Below are 16184 nucleotides of genomic sequence, written 5' to 3' on the forward strand. Positions count from 1 at the left end.
GCAGAACATTGATTATTGGGGCAACATGCCCCAGTTTGCCATTATGGAGGACCAGGGACTTGATTTTTCAAAGTGCTTTTCACCTAGTTGTATCCAAAACACAGCTTCCTTTGCCTTCAGTTGCATTTGTGGGGGTTGTAAAAACACATCTTCTCTAATTAGACTTCCATGCAAAATAAACAACTTAAAATTGTGGTAACAGTTAATGCTCTTTACATTGATCTTGTAAGAAGTCATTTTGGCATAAATCGTGTTGATATGATTGAAGGGTACCGAATCTCTGTCCTGGCTCTCTGTGTGCAGGCCTTCACGTCTCATATGGACAGAGAGGGGAGCTCTGGGCTCCTGACTCCTACCCCTGTGTAGGTAGACCAATGTGTTGCTCCATTGCATCTCTGTGCCATGGTATGCAACTTGCCAAGTACAGCTGGTATGCTGGATATTTAGTGCCGTATGGATGGCACTAAAGGGCATTCAGTGTGCAAAGTGGACCCAAAAAAAGGTATTTGTTCCCCAAATGCAAACTAGCACCACAGACCTTTCCTGGGACCTTCATCCTGCTCCCAAGATCTGAGGCATAGGGTCCCCTCCTTTGGAAAACAAAATGTTAGCATTCTGTGTTCAGAGATGATTTAATTTGACAAAACTGAGTCATCAATAGAAGTGGGCAGGTGGGATACTAGAAGTGTTCTGACTTGAATTAATTCAAGCAGATAGAATACTGTTTTAACGTCTTTTAAGTGGAACAATAGTGCCATCAGGTGGGCAGGAAGGTGAGTGATTCCTTGGAGAATTTTGAATGTATTGCTATTTCAGTAATCTAGATTCATCTTGGATACAGTTGATCTTATATTAAAATTGACAGCTTAATTAGTGCTAGGTCCTGCCATTTAATTAGTCTATGAAACATAATCAGTTGCATAAAGAATGACATAAAAACGTATGGAGCGTTAAATACACCTCTTGATTAAATACCACCAGTTACCATAACCAGGTTTTACACCTGGATATTTTATTAATTCTAGTTTTTTACAACAGGTGCTACCTATTTATGCAAATATTGAAAATTAAATGTCCCACAGAGAAGCTTTTAGTTTCTCCTTCTCTTAATATTTTTACTAGTATCTTTAATGCCCAAAATTCAGATGAGCATAGTGGATTCCAGTTCAGTCTCCCAATGGTATAAAGACCTTCTGCTTAAAACATTGGGGAACGTGGTTTAAGAAGTGCTTGCACTACTTCAAGTGTTTTCCAACAATATGAAATCACTTGCCAGCAATTGTTCATGACATTCCAGGGTACAAAATGTGTAAATAAATAGTAGGCTTGCAATAGGAAAGATTGTTTATGGCACCGATATCTTGGTCTTTATCTTAACTGCTTGTTAAGATTTGACCAGAGCTTGAAACTCTGAAAAAGAAAGAAAAGAATAATAAAATGGGACCACATTTTGTAATCACACAGTCAAAAAGGTACTTTCTTAATTTTTAGAGTTAAAGTGGGAAACTAATGATACTTCCTCTGATAATCATTCCTTAAAGGTAGCATTGTATACTCATAATAATAGATATTTAAGACAGAGGAAGTGTTGCCTTTAAGTGTCACATTGTACCATAGTTCAATAGTAAAAAGCAGTGAAATTATATACCGAAATTTTATAAATATATCAGTTCAGGTTCCAGTCCTGAAAAAATCTCTGTAGATGAAAAAAGGGACTGACCACGTATAGCCAAGGGCAGAATACAGACTGGCTCCTATGTTAGATCCTCTCTACAATACAGAGCAGATCTGAGCACCTCAGAATCAGATCCATAACATCCAATGTATGGAGCAGGGCAGCTGCCTAGAGCTAACCATGAGGAAGTCTCAAAGGCAGGTATTACTCCATTTAGTAAAAGCAGACTTACCATCCACTCCAATTTTACCATATCCATCGCTATCACCTGCTGCCAGCAGTGCCTTGGTCTCAGCATCAGTCAAAGCTCTGGCACTGGCTGAGAAATTCTGCAGGAAAAGTCTGTTAAAGGTGAGAGGACAAATGAGTGAGACATACTCAGTACTGAAAGCATTTAGAGTTTGTTATTGGTAATAACTGTAAAATTCCAAACCTGATTCAATTCTTGAGACTATTTCAAAAGCTCTTTGTAGATAATTTTGAATTCAATGGCAAAAATTCCTCTGACTTCAGTGAGAATAAGGGTAAGAAAGTAAGAGGATGTTGCATCACAACATGTAAAAATCCTTGATGACACTTTGGTTTCATTGGCTTAAAAAGGCAAAATTAAAACTGACTCCGTAGTGGCAGGATTAATCTTCCCTCCTGTGTTATCTTCCTTTTTTTCTTCTAAGACTTTTAAGAGTGGCAACAATTTTTCTAATCTTACTTTTTAACTTCAAAGTCAGATGAATATGATCTGGAAGATAGAATTCATGTGATGGAAAGAAAGATGAGAGAAAAATAGCTCTTTGAATTCAGTTTAGTAAAAAATCTTGCATTAATAAAAAGCAAACTCTAGCAGAACTGCTATTTTTATCTTCACAGTATGTCAGTTATCCCTACATGAAACAAGCATTTTCAGTGCTATCAGAGTGTTTTCTCGTTGTGATCCAGCCTTTCCTTCTTATTTGTCTGGCAGCTCCTTCAGCACAAGCACACACACGTGTGCATGCGCACACACACACACACACACACACGATTGTCTCTCATCCGAAGAGACAGAAGGAAAGGGAGTATTTCTGATCTTATCCTGCATTTTTAGACAATAAAACACAAGCCTGTTGATAACTCATTTTTTTTATTTACTTACTTCAGTTCATCTTCCTCAATAAAACTACTCCTGTCCTGGTCAAGAATTCTGAAGACTTTGATGAGCTGGTCTTTGGACTTGGAGTTGAGACCCACTTTGACAAAAAAGGTTTTGTAATCGAATGAATCAGCAGCTGAAATAAGCAGGAGTAGATGAAGAAAAGTACTTAAAGATCTGGAACAAAAAAAAATTGGCTTTTTGGTCAAAAAGCAGCAAACTGTTCTGCAGTACAGTGAGGGTCATTACAAACCCCAATCAATCATCTCTGATTTTCCTGAGTTTATTTCAGATTAATGGGATTTTTCCATCAATGATCTCTCAAACCTCAGAAGATAAATATTGACTGCAGTCTTCATCATGCAAGAACATACATTTGTAGATACTTCACTTAAACATAAATTCACAGAACTTGATGTTAAATATTTTGCTTGTATTGAAATCAGCACAAGTTTTATTATTATTCTCTGAAAAAAGGCACAGGATTTCAGCCTCTTGATTTTTTCATACTTAAAATTGCTACAATGCACAAGTGATGATGGGTGCCTGTACCTTGGCTGGCAAAGATTAAAACTTGCATCTGTTCCCTTACCTTGCCTCCTTTTTCTCTTTTTGATAAAACAATTAAAGCTGTAATTAGCAAACAAACGTACAAGAACATCTTACCATGTACCCTGGAGAGGTAATCAACATTATACTGTCTAGTTCATCCTTTCAGCCTTTTCTGTTTTCATTGGAATTGGGACGTTGGGGTAGTGACGACAAAGGAATTTGATAGATAAACTGAAAAGCCAAATTTGAAACATGAGTGTTACCTTGACAGCTCTGTAGGCCAGCAGCAATTTCAGCTTCTGTCAGGATACCAGAAAAAGCCATGTCAAAGCTACTATAAAATGAAAAATAATATTGGGTGGAGTTCATATTGATCTTGCTCTACCAGCCTTTGATGCTGCCCCATGAGGACAGCCAGGTTTGAATAGTGGGGTAGTTGCAACCTAGGTCCCAGGACAAACCAGGGGAGCTGCCCTGTAGGAGCCGACTGTTACAACCTTTCATTCAGATACATGTAGTGCATCTGGCTTGCTGTTATCTCTAGTTAAGTCTTCAGGTGCACAAGCTGAGGACAAAACCAAACGTATTTATAGAACTGCACAGCATTTGGGGATCTTTGGTTATTTCCATGCTTTTTTTGTGTAGATTATTGTGATGTCTTCAAAAGCTCCAGAGGAAAGATTGAACTAACCTTGCCATTTAATTTTCCCTAAGCCAAGAACAGAAAAAAACTGTAAGGTAAAAGACCTGCAGAGTCCTCTTGACTTAATTCTTTTTCAAATGACAGAGATATGACTTATATTGACCTTAGTTAAGTCTTCTCGACCTTTTACAGAAGTCCTAGAGCCACGTGATGGCTCATATACCCCAGGGGATAAGTTACTGTGGCTGACAAAACTTGCTAGCTAATCGGATTGATATTTATATCCCAAAGGAATGTGCATGGTGTTTTAGACAATATATAAGGTTTAGTACCATACAATGTAAATCCTCTCAGCTTGCACCTATTTATAGTGTAGTGAATGATTTTTGATCTGTGAATGAAAAAATATAATTTTTTTTTTTTATTGCTTAATGATAGCAACAAATGGACATTTTCATGGTAGACTGACTTTTAAGGGCCCAATCCTGATAGGAATTACCCATGAAACATTACTCCTGCAATTGCCCTCATAGTCTTCAAATAATACTAATATGGATACATTTGTACTAGATATATCTGACATACAAGTAGAATCTCACAGATAAAACTTCTGATCAGCCCAAAGTATTTTTAGTAAGCTGATATGTAAGCTTTGGTTACCCAATTACTGAAATATGTATGTTAGACTATAAAAGTCTAATATTGAATATATTTGCTCAGTATTAATTCATTGCATGGTGCACATTTCAAATCGTCATAATAAATGTGTCCATTTATAGAAAGAATGTTGTCAGTTGTTCAGCAGCATACAGGAGTATGCATCAATTAGTGGTAAGGAGTGAAACTGAGCAGTGAAATCTGTAATATTTGGTTCTTCTGTGCTGAAAAAATAAATTTCTGTAAGGATTCAAACAGTAGCTAAACTAAAGCTGCAGCTTTTCTCTTACTGGTTACTAATAGGATCCTCTGGTCGGCTAGCTCATTAAATCTCTTGGAACTTAATGGCCTCAAGAATGGCTGAAATTGGCCGATGGTGTAAAAAATCATTGGGAGAACATTTCACACCCACACATACATAAATGTGCACGGAGTATCACTGTAGATTTAAATAATATTTGAGTAATGCTATTACATTTAAAATAAAGCCTAACACTTGGTCAATATAACATAAAGCTGCTGTCTTTTTTTCAAAAATTATATACGTGAAAATACAGACAAAAACCTCATCTTGCACATCTTAGTTTCCCTTGATCATTTCTTCAAGAGAAGAATGCTTAGGGGAAGCACTAACTATATTTTTCTAAACCCATGCTGTGTGGTAAATTGAACATTGTGAAAGCAAAGTTTTCTGGACTATGTAAGATCAACTGAGTAAGTTACTTTTAAACACATTTTATCCTGGACTGGTGGATATATAAACGAAATGATCCAGTCTTTCCATTTGGGAATCTAGCTTTGCCTTTGTTTCACATTCCTAGGAAATAATTGAGAGTATGGCCTGGGATCAGAGACGATCTGATAATTGTGTCGGAATTACTGAACATTCAAGAAATAATCCTTTTGAGAAGACCACATTGAGATTACAAAGCATTTCTCGATACAAGTTTTTGAGTATTTCTGTGGCAAACCAGAGGTTGCCTGTAGGTGGCACCAAAGACAGTCAAGTCCAGCCGTGAAATCTCTCCGGCACTACTTGGGGTGAGAGAAAACCAAGGCACTGAGAATGAGAACAGGTTAACAGGTGGGCGTTCATGGGCAAGGAAGAGAAGAGGAAGGAACAGATACTGAAAAGAAAAAGTCTAGTCTACCAAATCACTCGAAAGACTGGAATATAAACAGACTAAATTGAAAACTCAGAAATAATTCCAGAGGACTTTCCTTTAATGATGATTAGGAAGAACAGGTTATTTTGTCTGTCTAACAAAACCAGGTTTTACTGTGTTAATTTTTATGCTGGCTAAATATTACAGTTTGTTAAGGAGATCATTGCAAATACAAGATCAGTTCTGGAAGCCTGGGAGTTGAAGCAGAAAGTTAGTATCTAGGAAATACCAGCTGATTAATATCTAGTTGTGATGAAACTGATGTGATTCCCTTTGAGTCAACTATCTACTTTGACGTAAGTTCCCCTTTGAACTTAGAGTCAATAATATCTTTGTAACTGCAGGGGAAGGCATTGTCTAGGGGTACCTTCTTTTCATATTGTAACCGATGTGGTGATCTGATTTTCTTTTCTGGAGCTCGATACACAAAAATATCTGATTTTCTTGTTTTCATGAGTATAGGACATGCTGATAAGCAAATCAAAAGTTACACAGCTGCCATATCCCAACAGCTAGGTAGTGTGCTCTATAGGCCTTTGGTGCAGAAAGTGTACCAGAAAGTCCATACCAATGTAATGGTATCTTTCTGTGCTTGCAAGCAAAAGTAATATGGAAATTAAGTTTCACAGAATGTGAACACTTTAAATTAGTTCATATTCCACAGCATCCACCTATTAAAATGTTTTGAAATATATGAACAATTAAGCATGAAAATGCTAGGTACATGTCCGTTCAGGGATTTAATCAAGATGTATCTATTTCAGTAACCCATTCCAGGAAATGAATCCAGCCTTGGCCCCCTCTGCCCACACTGTTTGTGTGAAGAGCTCCAGGCGCCTCTGATGATGCAGCATCAAAGATTTTCCACATGGGCTGGCTGCTAACTTAAAGAAGAAACTTTACCAGTCTATGTGTGCAATGAATGTTCTGACATCCCCTTGCCCTTTCTGTGCTCTGTTACTTGTTAGAAGATGACTGTGAGATTTCGAACAGTTGGAGAGCTGAAATTGAATCTGAAGTTTACAAATGGCTCTAGGTTGGGATTTCCAAAGGAACATGAAGTTAGGAGGCAGCCAGCTTCCACTAAATACCAGGAGATTGTATCTTATGCTCTTTTTCCAGGACAACCCAAAATTTCAGTTTTAAGAGAGATGATGGATTCAGTGGCTAGAGCACTAGGGTGGGTTGGGGATATTGGGTTCAATTGGCCTTCTATATCCTTTTTCTAAGAGCTTGTGTTTAGTTCCCACTTAAAGAGATCACAGTATGTCTTTATTTCACAAGAAGTATTGGGAGGATTAGAGATTAAACGGCTCATACAGGGTAATGAGGGGACTGAGGTGTGTCTGAGAACTCACAGTCTTTGGGCTCAGTGGAACTCAGATCTGCCACTCACATTTTGGGTTGCTCTTTAATTGCATTATGTAAAGGTAAAACATATAAACAACATTTTGTTTATCCTGGGAATTATGGAGCAGTAGTATACTGAGTATTATACTGAGTAGGACAGTCTTACTCTAAACCTGAGAACAGGGTTATCAGTGTCATAATACATGGTGTTGTTAGATCCTTACTGATTTGATGTAGCATAAACAATTTCTAACAGGATTTTGGTTTTTAACAGTGTACTCAGCAGTGTTTTATTTGTGTACTTCGTTCATAAAAGCTTGATGCAGAGGATTTAATCCTTACTTATTAGATTGCCCAGAGAGGTTGTAGAACCTCCATCCTTGAAGATACTCAAACTCAGCTTAGAGCAATGTGCCCTAAGTTGGCCTTCTGAGGAAGCGATTGGACCAGAGACCTCCAGAGATCCTTTCCAGCATGAATTACTCTGTGATTCTATACCTTAATTGTGGTAACATTGTGGTATCATCATTTGTCTCTTTACTACTTCAGATGGCATCTGCATAGACAACCTGCAATCAAAGGTTTTCTCTAGTGCAATGATATTGTCAAGTTAAGAGAACACTCCATGCTATTCTCTAAGAAAATTGAAGGCTGCCACTCTCTGAACTTAAATTTGCTGAAATGAACCTTCCAAGAAAACTTTACATTTTTTGAATGTTTCCTTTAGGTGGAAAATACTCTTCTAGTTTGGTTAGCTCTAAAAATGTGGATCCTAGTGCCAACAGAAGACTTAATAGGGACTAGGTGTTGTTTTTGCTGAACAGTCTATGGGCTTTTTTTGAAATTGGGGACTTTTTGGAGTTTTATTGTAATTCTTTCTAATGAAATGGCTGGATGGTTTTAATAAGATTTAAAACTCATCTTCTTGCCAGGAGTTACTGTTTAAGAAGAACAGATTTTCTCATAAACAAAATTCTCCAAGTTTTATGTAAAGTTGCAACATACACAAGAATTGTCTGATTCTCAGAAGTATTTAATTCCCCCTTTGGCAACAGAAGGCAGTGATGTGCAGTTGTTTAACATCTCTGAAATACAGGATAGGCCACTATGTAGTCTTGCATTTCTTACATTCCACATGAGACTTTCAGATGTGCAAGGAATGCAGTATCAGGTCTGTCCCCTATGGTATTGTGTGTGCCATCTGCTTGTGAAGTAGTGACATGATATTTTAGTGATTAGCAGTGTGAAGACCTAATGTATATATTACATCTGTATATTGCTGCAAATCTGGATTGCTCTGGGTTTTTTTCTTCAGCAGATAGGAAAATGAATAAGGTAGAGGAACCAACAGAGTCTCATCATTATGCAAAGTATTTCAGTGCTGTAATTAACAGCAGCTATAATTTAAGCCCAGATTTAACATCAAAGGCAGTGGGGATAGAATTAGGATTTATATTCATTATAATTCTGCCAAGGGTTCAGTGAGTCTGATTGCTAGAATTCCTCTTTTGCATTAGCTGTCTTAAATCTGCCAAACAGCTCTCTTACATGCCTTGGTATGAGTGAGCTGTACTTGCCTCACATAATCATCTTGCAATTCATGGAAATGCCAACACTGAATGTTACATAAAAGTTCCAGAAGGCTTTGTTTCTGCTCTTCTTCGAAACAGCTGCCAAATTATGTTATAGTTATCATGCAGTTTCAGCAGGGAGTATTAAAACGACAGTCTACTTGTGAGCTGGAACCACGTCATGGTAGATGGGAAAGGAGACAACTAAATGTTGGTGGGGAAATCTCCAACCCACTCAGCCAGAAACGCACAACATCTACTCAGTCTATTGAGCTCTGCATTTAACCATGAACATTATTTACTTTGCCCATTGATGAAGACAATGCTATAACTAGCTCTAAATCCTGTAAGACACTTATCGAAGGACAGACTAGTTCTTAGTAATTTTCAGACTTAAGAAAATTGCTAATATTATGGATTATATAGATGATTATTCATATAATAAATGAAAGATTCGAGTAATGGCCATTATTTAGCAACATAACAAAGCTTTAAGGTAATCAAACGGCAAGACTGGCTGTTGTTTCATCTGTAGGAAACACAGAAATTCACAAATGTGGCAAAGTATTATTGTTTTGTACATATTAAGAGATAATAAGCAACATGTTCATGACTGACAGAAAAACCTCCAGGCCTGTGGCCCATGTTGTCAGGGGACTTGTGACTTGTGACAGTGTCAGAGTTGGGATTAGACCCTTCTCCTCTATCTCACAGCTGCCTTGGATTTCATGAAAGATAAATCTTCTTAAGAGAGAGTTACATTTTAGGCCATAAACACTTTTCTGATGATACATGCTGTAGCCTCGTACTTCATTTTGTAAAATTACCCACAAACTTATTCTGAGCTTTGAACTATGTGTCAACTCCTCTTAAATTTTTTTCTCATATTCTCAGGGTTGGGACTTAATATAAATTATTTTTAACTATCTTGTTAGCATTGCTTTTCCTCAAGGATCAGAGAATTAAGCAGAAATAAAACTCTATGAAATCAGTACAATTAAGCCTTAAAAGATGTCATATTGTTTAAGATGATCAAAACTGTGTCTGGCGAGTCAGCATGGTCAAATATGAGGATGGAAAACCTAAATAAAATTTAAAAAGCAGCTTTTTCCCCCTCAAGTTGTTTTTTTTTTTTTTTAAATTTTTTTTCCTTCCCTCTTCCAGCCACAATTTCAACATTATGAGTGGTTGAAAATCACAAAGTGCCTTCTTTACAATGGAAATGTAACAATACCACGTGACCAAAACATCTGTACATTGCAAGATTTTTCAGCAATCCGTTGTGTGAACTTGATGTATGGGGAATTGTTAACGCCTGAAACAATATAAAAATGTACAAACACATGCTGAGTGCGAAGTGCTTGTTGGACGAGGTAATTGGAAGAGTCAGTCCAAGGTTGCCTTTGGTCTAATGCTGTTTATGCCTTCACCAGAGATTGGAATTCTGTCAGGGAAGAAAATGAGAAAGGCAGGGAATAAAACTAGATGAAAGTGGGTTTTAACATCTTTAGAAAAGATAGATAAAAATGACTTAAACTCCTAGCCGTGGAGGGCTCCCAAAGTTATTATAACGCTGCACAAGCTACTGCTAAACTGAGATTCTGGGGGCGTAACAGATTTTTCACTCCTTAAAAAGAGTAAGTGCAGAGAGGAGGAATGCGTCTGTAAATTCATATTTGTGGGAAATCCTGAGTTAAAGGTAAAATACCTTTAACCCATTACAAACTCTGATAATAGCCAAGGAAGCAGAGAGTGAATTAGGTCGAGCCCTGTAGCTTTCAGTATGAGGGATTTTTTTTTTTGTTATTCCAAAGAAAAAATACCAGTAGTGATGTAATTGCAGAATGGGAGATTCAATGGTTAAGGGCTAAGATCTGCATAATATAATGCCCTATTTGGGGCTCATAAACAGAAGCTGCAAAAGCTGCTGCTAAAGCAAATTCCTCCAACAGCGTATCTCTCTCTCCTCCCAAACTCTGGCTAAGATTAGCACGTGTGTCTGTTAGAGTTATTGCCACCTGTCCTAGTTCAGCTGAAACAGCCCTGTTTTCAGTGACTTCATCTCTAATATATGATGCATAATGTCCTTTTTTTCTTTGCTGGAATTTGTAAAAGAAATATCCTGGCCAGTTCACATCATCCCTGTGAGGTTTTCTTTAGGAATTCGATTTAGTTTCTTGTAGAAGCACTGCCCAATGAAATTTGTACTTACCAGATAATTCTCCAGCACAAAATTCTGTGCTGCATTGCAGCAGTTCTAGCCTTGAAAAACAATACCGGTCTTATTTTACATTACTGAATTAGCCACTCAGTAATATTGGCCAATATTTGATAGTGGTAGATGAAGAAATAAGTTTATGTAGGTGGAAGCGCATTTAAAAATGAAAGTGTCATATGGCCAGAAGTGCAGAGCATCCACTGCCTAAATGGAAATTCAAAGAATGCATAGGTGCTCAGGATGTTTTAAAAATCTGGCACATTGAGTTTATGGATCAGACACACAGCAGAATTAACCCCAAAGCTGTTATTACTGATTGGAAGAACAGGCTCTACATTGGGCCTAAATATGCTGTTGCTGCAACAGAGACCAAATGGGAATAAAGCTAGTATAAAAATTGTGGCAGAAAGTACTAGGCCAAAGTACTCGGATGTATCCTTCATGCTACAGTTTAAATGCAGCCCTAAATGCATGCATTTTAAAACACAAATTTTATGAAGTTTCCAAAAGTCTTACCCTCCACTCCAATTTTGCCATCACCATCAGTGTCACCTGCAGCCAGAAAAGCCTTGGTCTCCGCGGAGGTGAGGGCTCTGGCACTTGAAGAGAAATTCTTCAGAAACAGCCTGAAATAGAACAGGGTAGAGTACTGTGCTTGAGTTGTATTCTCTGAAATATCCTTGGCATATTGGTATTTCTGGTTTTCTTAAACCCATGCCAAAAACCCCATAAGGTAATGCCTGCTCTTAGTATCACAGGAAATCCACACAATTTCAAGGAAAGACAAGGAATTGTGTTTTATTTTTAAAATAACAGCAAGTTTCTTCTAGGACACCAGGCAAGTTCAAAGGTTTACATAGTTTAAAGAAATACGGCAGCGGAACTTACTGAAGCTCTTCTTCTTCGATGAAACCACTCTTGTCCTGATCAAGGATTCCAAAAACTATCTTTATCTGATCAGGAGTTTTACTGGATAAACCAACCATGGAGAAGAAAGACTTGTAGTTGAAGGAATCATCAGCTGGAAGAAACAGAAGTTGTTTAAATATTTTCTCTTGAAGTTGCTACTACTGTATATATTCCTTGGGAATATGTATGTCTTCTCTTAAGCATCAGCCTGCTCCTCTTTCTCTTGTTCCCCGGTGTAGCAAAAGAGAAGATACAGTGGACAATTTTCCTTTTTAATCACTCTGTGCCTGTGGTCATATATCCTTTCAGCCAGTTTGAAGTTTTCTGCTACAGTGCACATTCTGCTAAATCAGGATTTATGCAATGTGTCACATGCAATTAATAATAAATATTTAGAGGGTGCTACTGTGGCTTACAGACTAACTCCTGTAATTCTTACTTCATTTTCACTTAGTCCTTACTTTGGTGAAGAATTTGGTAGAAAAGTAAGTAATTCACAGTCAAACTAGCTCTTCGAGCATTTGGAAAATTGGCTTGATCTTGCTGAGGAACTCTTAAGAGAACTGAGACTGGTCATTGCTTCACAAATGACACTTGATTCTGCAAGCTGAAGCTTTTTTTGACATTTTGAAGGAAAAGGCTAACTATTTAAATATAAGTCTTTAACAGGTTTAAAAATTGACAGAGTTTAGAGTTAAGCCGGCCCTAACTGAAACTGTGGCCCTTTAATTGCTGCTCTGTGTTTTGGGCAACGTTACCCACCAAATAACCACTTGTGAGACTTTCTGAATTCAAGGGGCTATACTGTAATGTAGCTAGAAAGAGATCTCACGGGGAAGGAATCTAAGGGGAAAATGATAGGCATGTCATCTTAAGACATAAAAATGATATGCATCTTCTGGCTGCAGAGAGACCATTCCTTACCCTGGCAGCTGGAGAGAGCAGATTCAATATCTTTAGCAGAAAGGATGTCAGTGATGGCCATTGTTGAACTGTAAAAAAATTAAATGTGAGCTACTTAGTCATTAAAATGACTTCTCTACCTCTTTCATGGCTCTATTTGAGGTTGCTGCTGTGACAGTATATGATAGGGGAGACATTATTCATCTAATTGTAAGCGGAGCGTACTGTAACAGATGTCTGCAGCAGGTGCTTCCACTTAAAGCTGGGTAATGAGGGAGGAATTCTGCTTGCGGGAGTGTGGGGCTTCAGGAAGATCTGATGCCTGTACTGCACTGGGAGAGCGAATCAAAGGTGTCTAGCACCGCAAAACTTCATGACTTCTGTGTGGGTTTTCCTGGGGTGGATTATTACTCAGTTAAAATTGGCATATATTTACAGCACACATAAAAGATAAGGCTCAGTATGTCCCCTAGAACTATATCTGTAAATAATAAATGTAATAATAAATGTAATTGGAATTTAAAAAATCTAGTATTATTATCAATACATGTAGTGATATTTTCAAAGAATGAAAATAATAGTGTAGAATAAGTAATAATTTTACTCATTTCAAGGAAATCTAAATTTGGAGAGTAAGTTCCTCCTCTGTTTAGTTGCAACAATAAATGTAACTACACTATAAATTTGGCTTGCTGGACTGCTGCATCATTAAAAGACTACATATGATAGCTTTATAAAAGTTGTCTTAAGTATGTTGTGGGGGGTTTTTTAATTCCATGTAAGTGATAATACACCTGATTTTTATCCAGATTTTGGCATTTCAGTATATTGATGTGCTTAGAACAGAGGTATTGAGACTTAATATTTGTTCCTAGTAGAGTGGAGGAGGCGTTTTCTTCTGATACAGCAGCATTTGACAAAAGATACTCTTTGTCCCAGTCAGCCACCAACAGCTGCAATAGTTTGCCAACGTAATATATATCGCTTAAGAAAATGCTAAAAGGCCTGAATTTCTAGTCAATTTTTTAGTGTGAACATAGAATCAATGCATTTACAGTTTGGTAAACTGCAGACACCAGTGCAGATTGGTTACAATTTAAAACTTGCAACATTACTGTAAAGTAGCCTCATGTTAATGAAGGAAGGGGAACTAAGGCATAAAAAAGTTATTCTTAAAAGCCACAAGAGAACAGAAATATCTTTTCATGAATCCCTAACTGATCTTCAACAACATCATTCCTCCTGTCTCAGCATGGAAAGCAGCATTCATGAGAAGGAAACCAATGTTGGTAATTTATAGTCTGTGCTGGTTTGAGATCTACATGCAGGTTTAAACTTTGTCTAAAATATGAAATGGCTGCCTCCATACCTGTTGGTTTGCAGGAGAGGTAATCGTCTATCATTTCAGTCCCTTTCTGAATATCTCAGAAGGTGTAAGGAGACAATGGGACAAATTCACGCTGATGGCAATGGGTACTTCTCCAGCTAAGGCAGATGAGTTACTTTTGTTTTGCTAGCGATTATTTTGTCCCAGTGGCTTCTTGTGCAAAGTGCTTCCCTCCCTCAGCACTAGGTGAGATAATTTGGAGCTCTGCCATTCACCTAATTCTCGCTGCTGGCAGGATTAAAAATGGGGAAGAGTTGAAGTAAAACCTAAAAATTGCAGCATTTTTTACAAAGGGCATCGTTCCTGTCTTTTTCCATCCTGTGATCTGAACACTGATTCTATTCTATGCTAGTTTGTAAAGATAGGACATACTGGAAGCTGATACAAGAATAGATATTTTAATTGCATAGGCGCTTTCCATTTAGGGAACATTTTGCTTTTGTGTTTCTTTTTCTGAAAGCAGAGGATCTAATCAGCTTACCTTTGTGGTCTTCTTGACTGGATAAGGAAGCAATCTGGTTGGGAGGAACGTACTTGCTGGTGTCTCCAGCAGAGCTGAGCTTGCATATATATACTTTAAGTTGTATACCATATACAGATTTTAGATTTCAGCGTCACGAAGGGGGAATGGTGTCAGATGAACTTGCCTAACTAATCATCTTGCACTATTTTTATCTCAAGAGAATACATATGATATTTGCAAATGAAACAAGATAAGTGGCCAGATAGGTGAAAAGGACAGAGTCATATTAAATTTCTTCTGATTTAAGCAGAAAATACCAACTTCTCCATATGATGTAGGGCAGGAAAAAAACCCCACTCTCTGATATGCTTGATCCGAGGAGTCAGATGAAATGAAGCAGTACTAACTTCTGAAAAGATGCCTTTAATGAATGTTTAAACGTGATAACTTGTTATCTTATCTGTAGACACTACATCTGATAGAGTTTCATCATTAGAGCACTAAACAAAAAAAATTTGAAAATATCCTGTTCAAATATTGTTTGTGTAGCAAACCATTTAGGGAAAATAATAGTGGTGGTGTCTCCCAGAATGTCTGGTCTGTTGTTGTTTTGAAAAAAAAACCACACAGTGAATTTGTTGCTACAGGAGGTAAAATAATATTATGTCAATCCATTGGAACAGTTGGTTGGGGGAGGGTATTTCGTCTGGTATGTTTCCAGAGAAAATCTTAGAATTCTGCAAGGTTCTGACATCCTGTTTAGTCGCATATGTATGAAGCAAAGGGGTTGTGATCTATCCAGCTGTCTCTGAGACAAAAGCCCCTGAGCCCTACATGAAAGATCTTTGCTTTCAGAATAGAGAGAAAAATTTTGATAGCAGCATCACTGCAGAGAACAATATGTGAAGAGTGTCTTTGCAATTTTGTAGCCTACCTTCTGATCTCTTTTAGATAAGTGGTTATTTTTTTTAATGTTTTGGTCAGTGCTGTTTCCAAGTGTTCCTTTATGCTAGTTACTTTTTTTTTTTTTTTTAAATAGCGTGGAAACAATTTGATCATCTCAATTTTCTTTCATGAACGTTGTAGCCTAACTGGGTGAGGAGCCCGTCTGCTTGGATCTCACTTGTGGCTTGAGGCAGCAGAACAGTGAAAGACAAGTCATGTGGATGACAGCACAAGGTAGCATTATGGCCAGGGGTAAGGGATGGCAAGGGATGACGGTGCAATTGGCATCACAGCTTGAGGTGGTGGCACAGTAAGAGGTGACAGCACAGAGACTGTCTTAATGTCAGAGAATCAAGGCATTTTTTTTCCAAAGCATTTCTCTCTAAGATGGAAGGCAAACCTAGCCAAGCACTGAAGTCAACCACTAATAAATCATAGTGTGAGGCAGAAAACGTGGTAAATGGGGTACCTACGAGACCTTAGTGCACCCAACATTGACAACGGCTGATGAAAAAGCAAAAAAAGACTATTGCAAAAGATACTGTGTGTGGAGGGGGTGTTATTTCACTTACTGCATAAGTGAAATATATATAAAGGTAAGAAATATATATATAAA

The 16184-nt window shown here is 37.6% G+C and overlaps 2 protein-coding genes across 2 annotated transcripts; both read right to left on the minus strand.

Moving 5' to 3' along the window:
- Positions 1-1384: 1384 nt before the first annotated feature.
- LOC104070685 (parvalbumin beta-like) lies at positions 1385-3725 on the minus strand. The gene is made up of 4 exons (XM_009584349.1): positions 3620-3725; positions 2808-2940; positions 1908-2017; positions 1385-1410 (listed from the first exon to the last, which is right to left on the minus strand). The coding sequence occupies exons 1-4, from the start codon at positions 3723-3725 to the stop codon at positions 1385-1387; spliced, it is 375 nt and encodes a 124-aa protein (XP_009582644.1).
- Positions 3726-9883: 6158 nt separating this feature from the next.
- Positions 9884-14682, minus strand: LOC104071963 (parvalbumin, thymic). The gene is made up of 5 exons (XM_009584350.1): positions 14642-14682; positions 12795-12862; positions 11850-11982; positions 11478-11587; positions 9884-10187 (listed from the first exon to the last, which is right to left on the minus strand). Exons 2-5 carry the CDS (start codon positions 12853-12855, stop codon positions 10162-10164), a joined length of 330 nt encoding a protein of 109 aa, XP_009582645.1. The 5' UTR covers positions 12856-12862; positions 14642-14682; the 3' UTR covers positions 9884-10161.
- Between the last annotated feature and the right edge of the window lie 1502 nt (positions 14683-16184).

Source organism: Fulmarus glacialis, unplaced genomic scaffold (genome assembly GCF_000690835.1).
Source record: "Fulmarus glacialis isolate BGI_N327 unplaced genomic scaffold, ASM69083v1 scaffold35828, whole genome shotgun sequence".
NCBI classification, from domain to species: Eukaryota; Metazoa; Chordata; class Aves; order Procellariiformes; family Procellariidae; genus Fulmarus; species Fulmarus glacialis.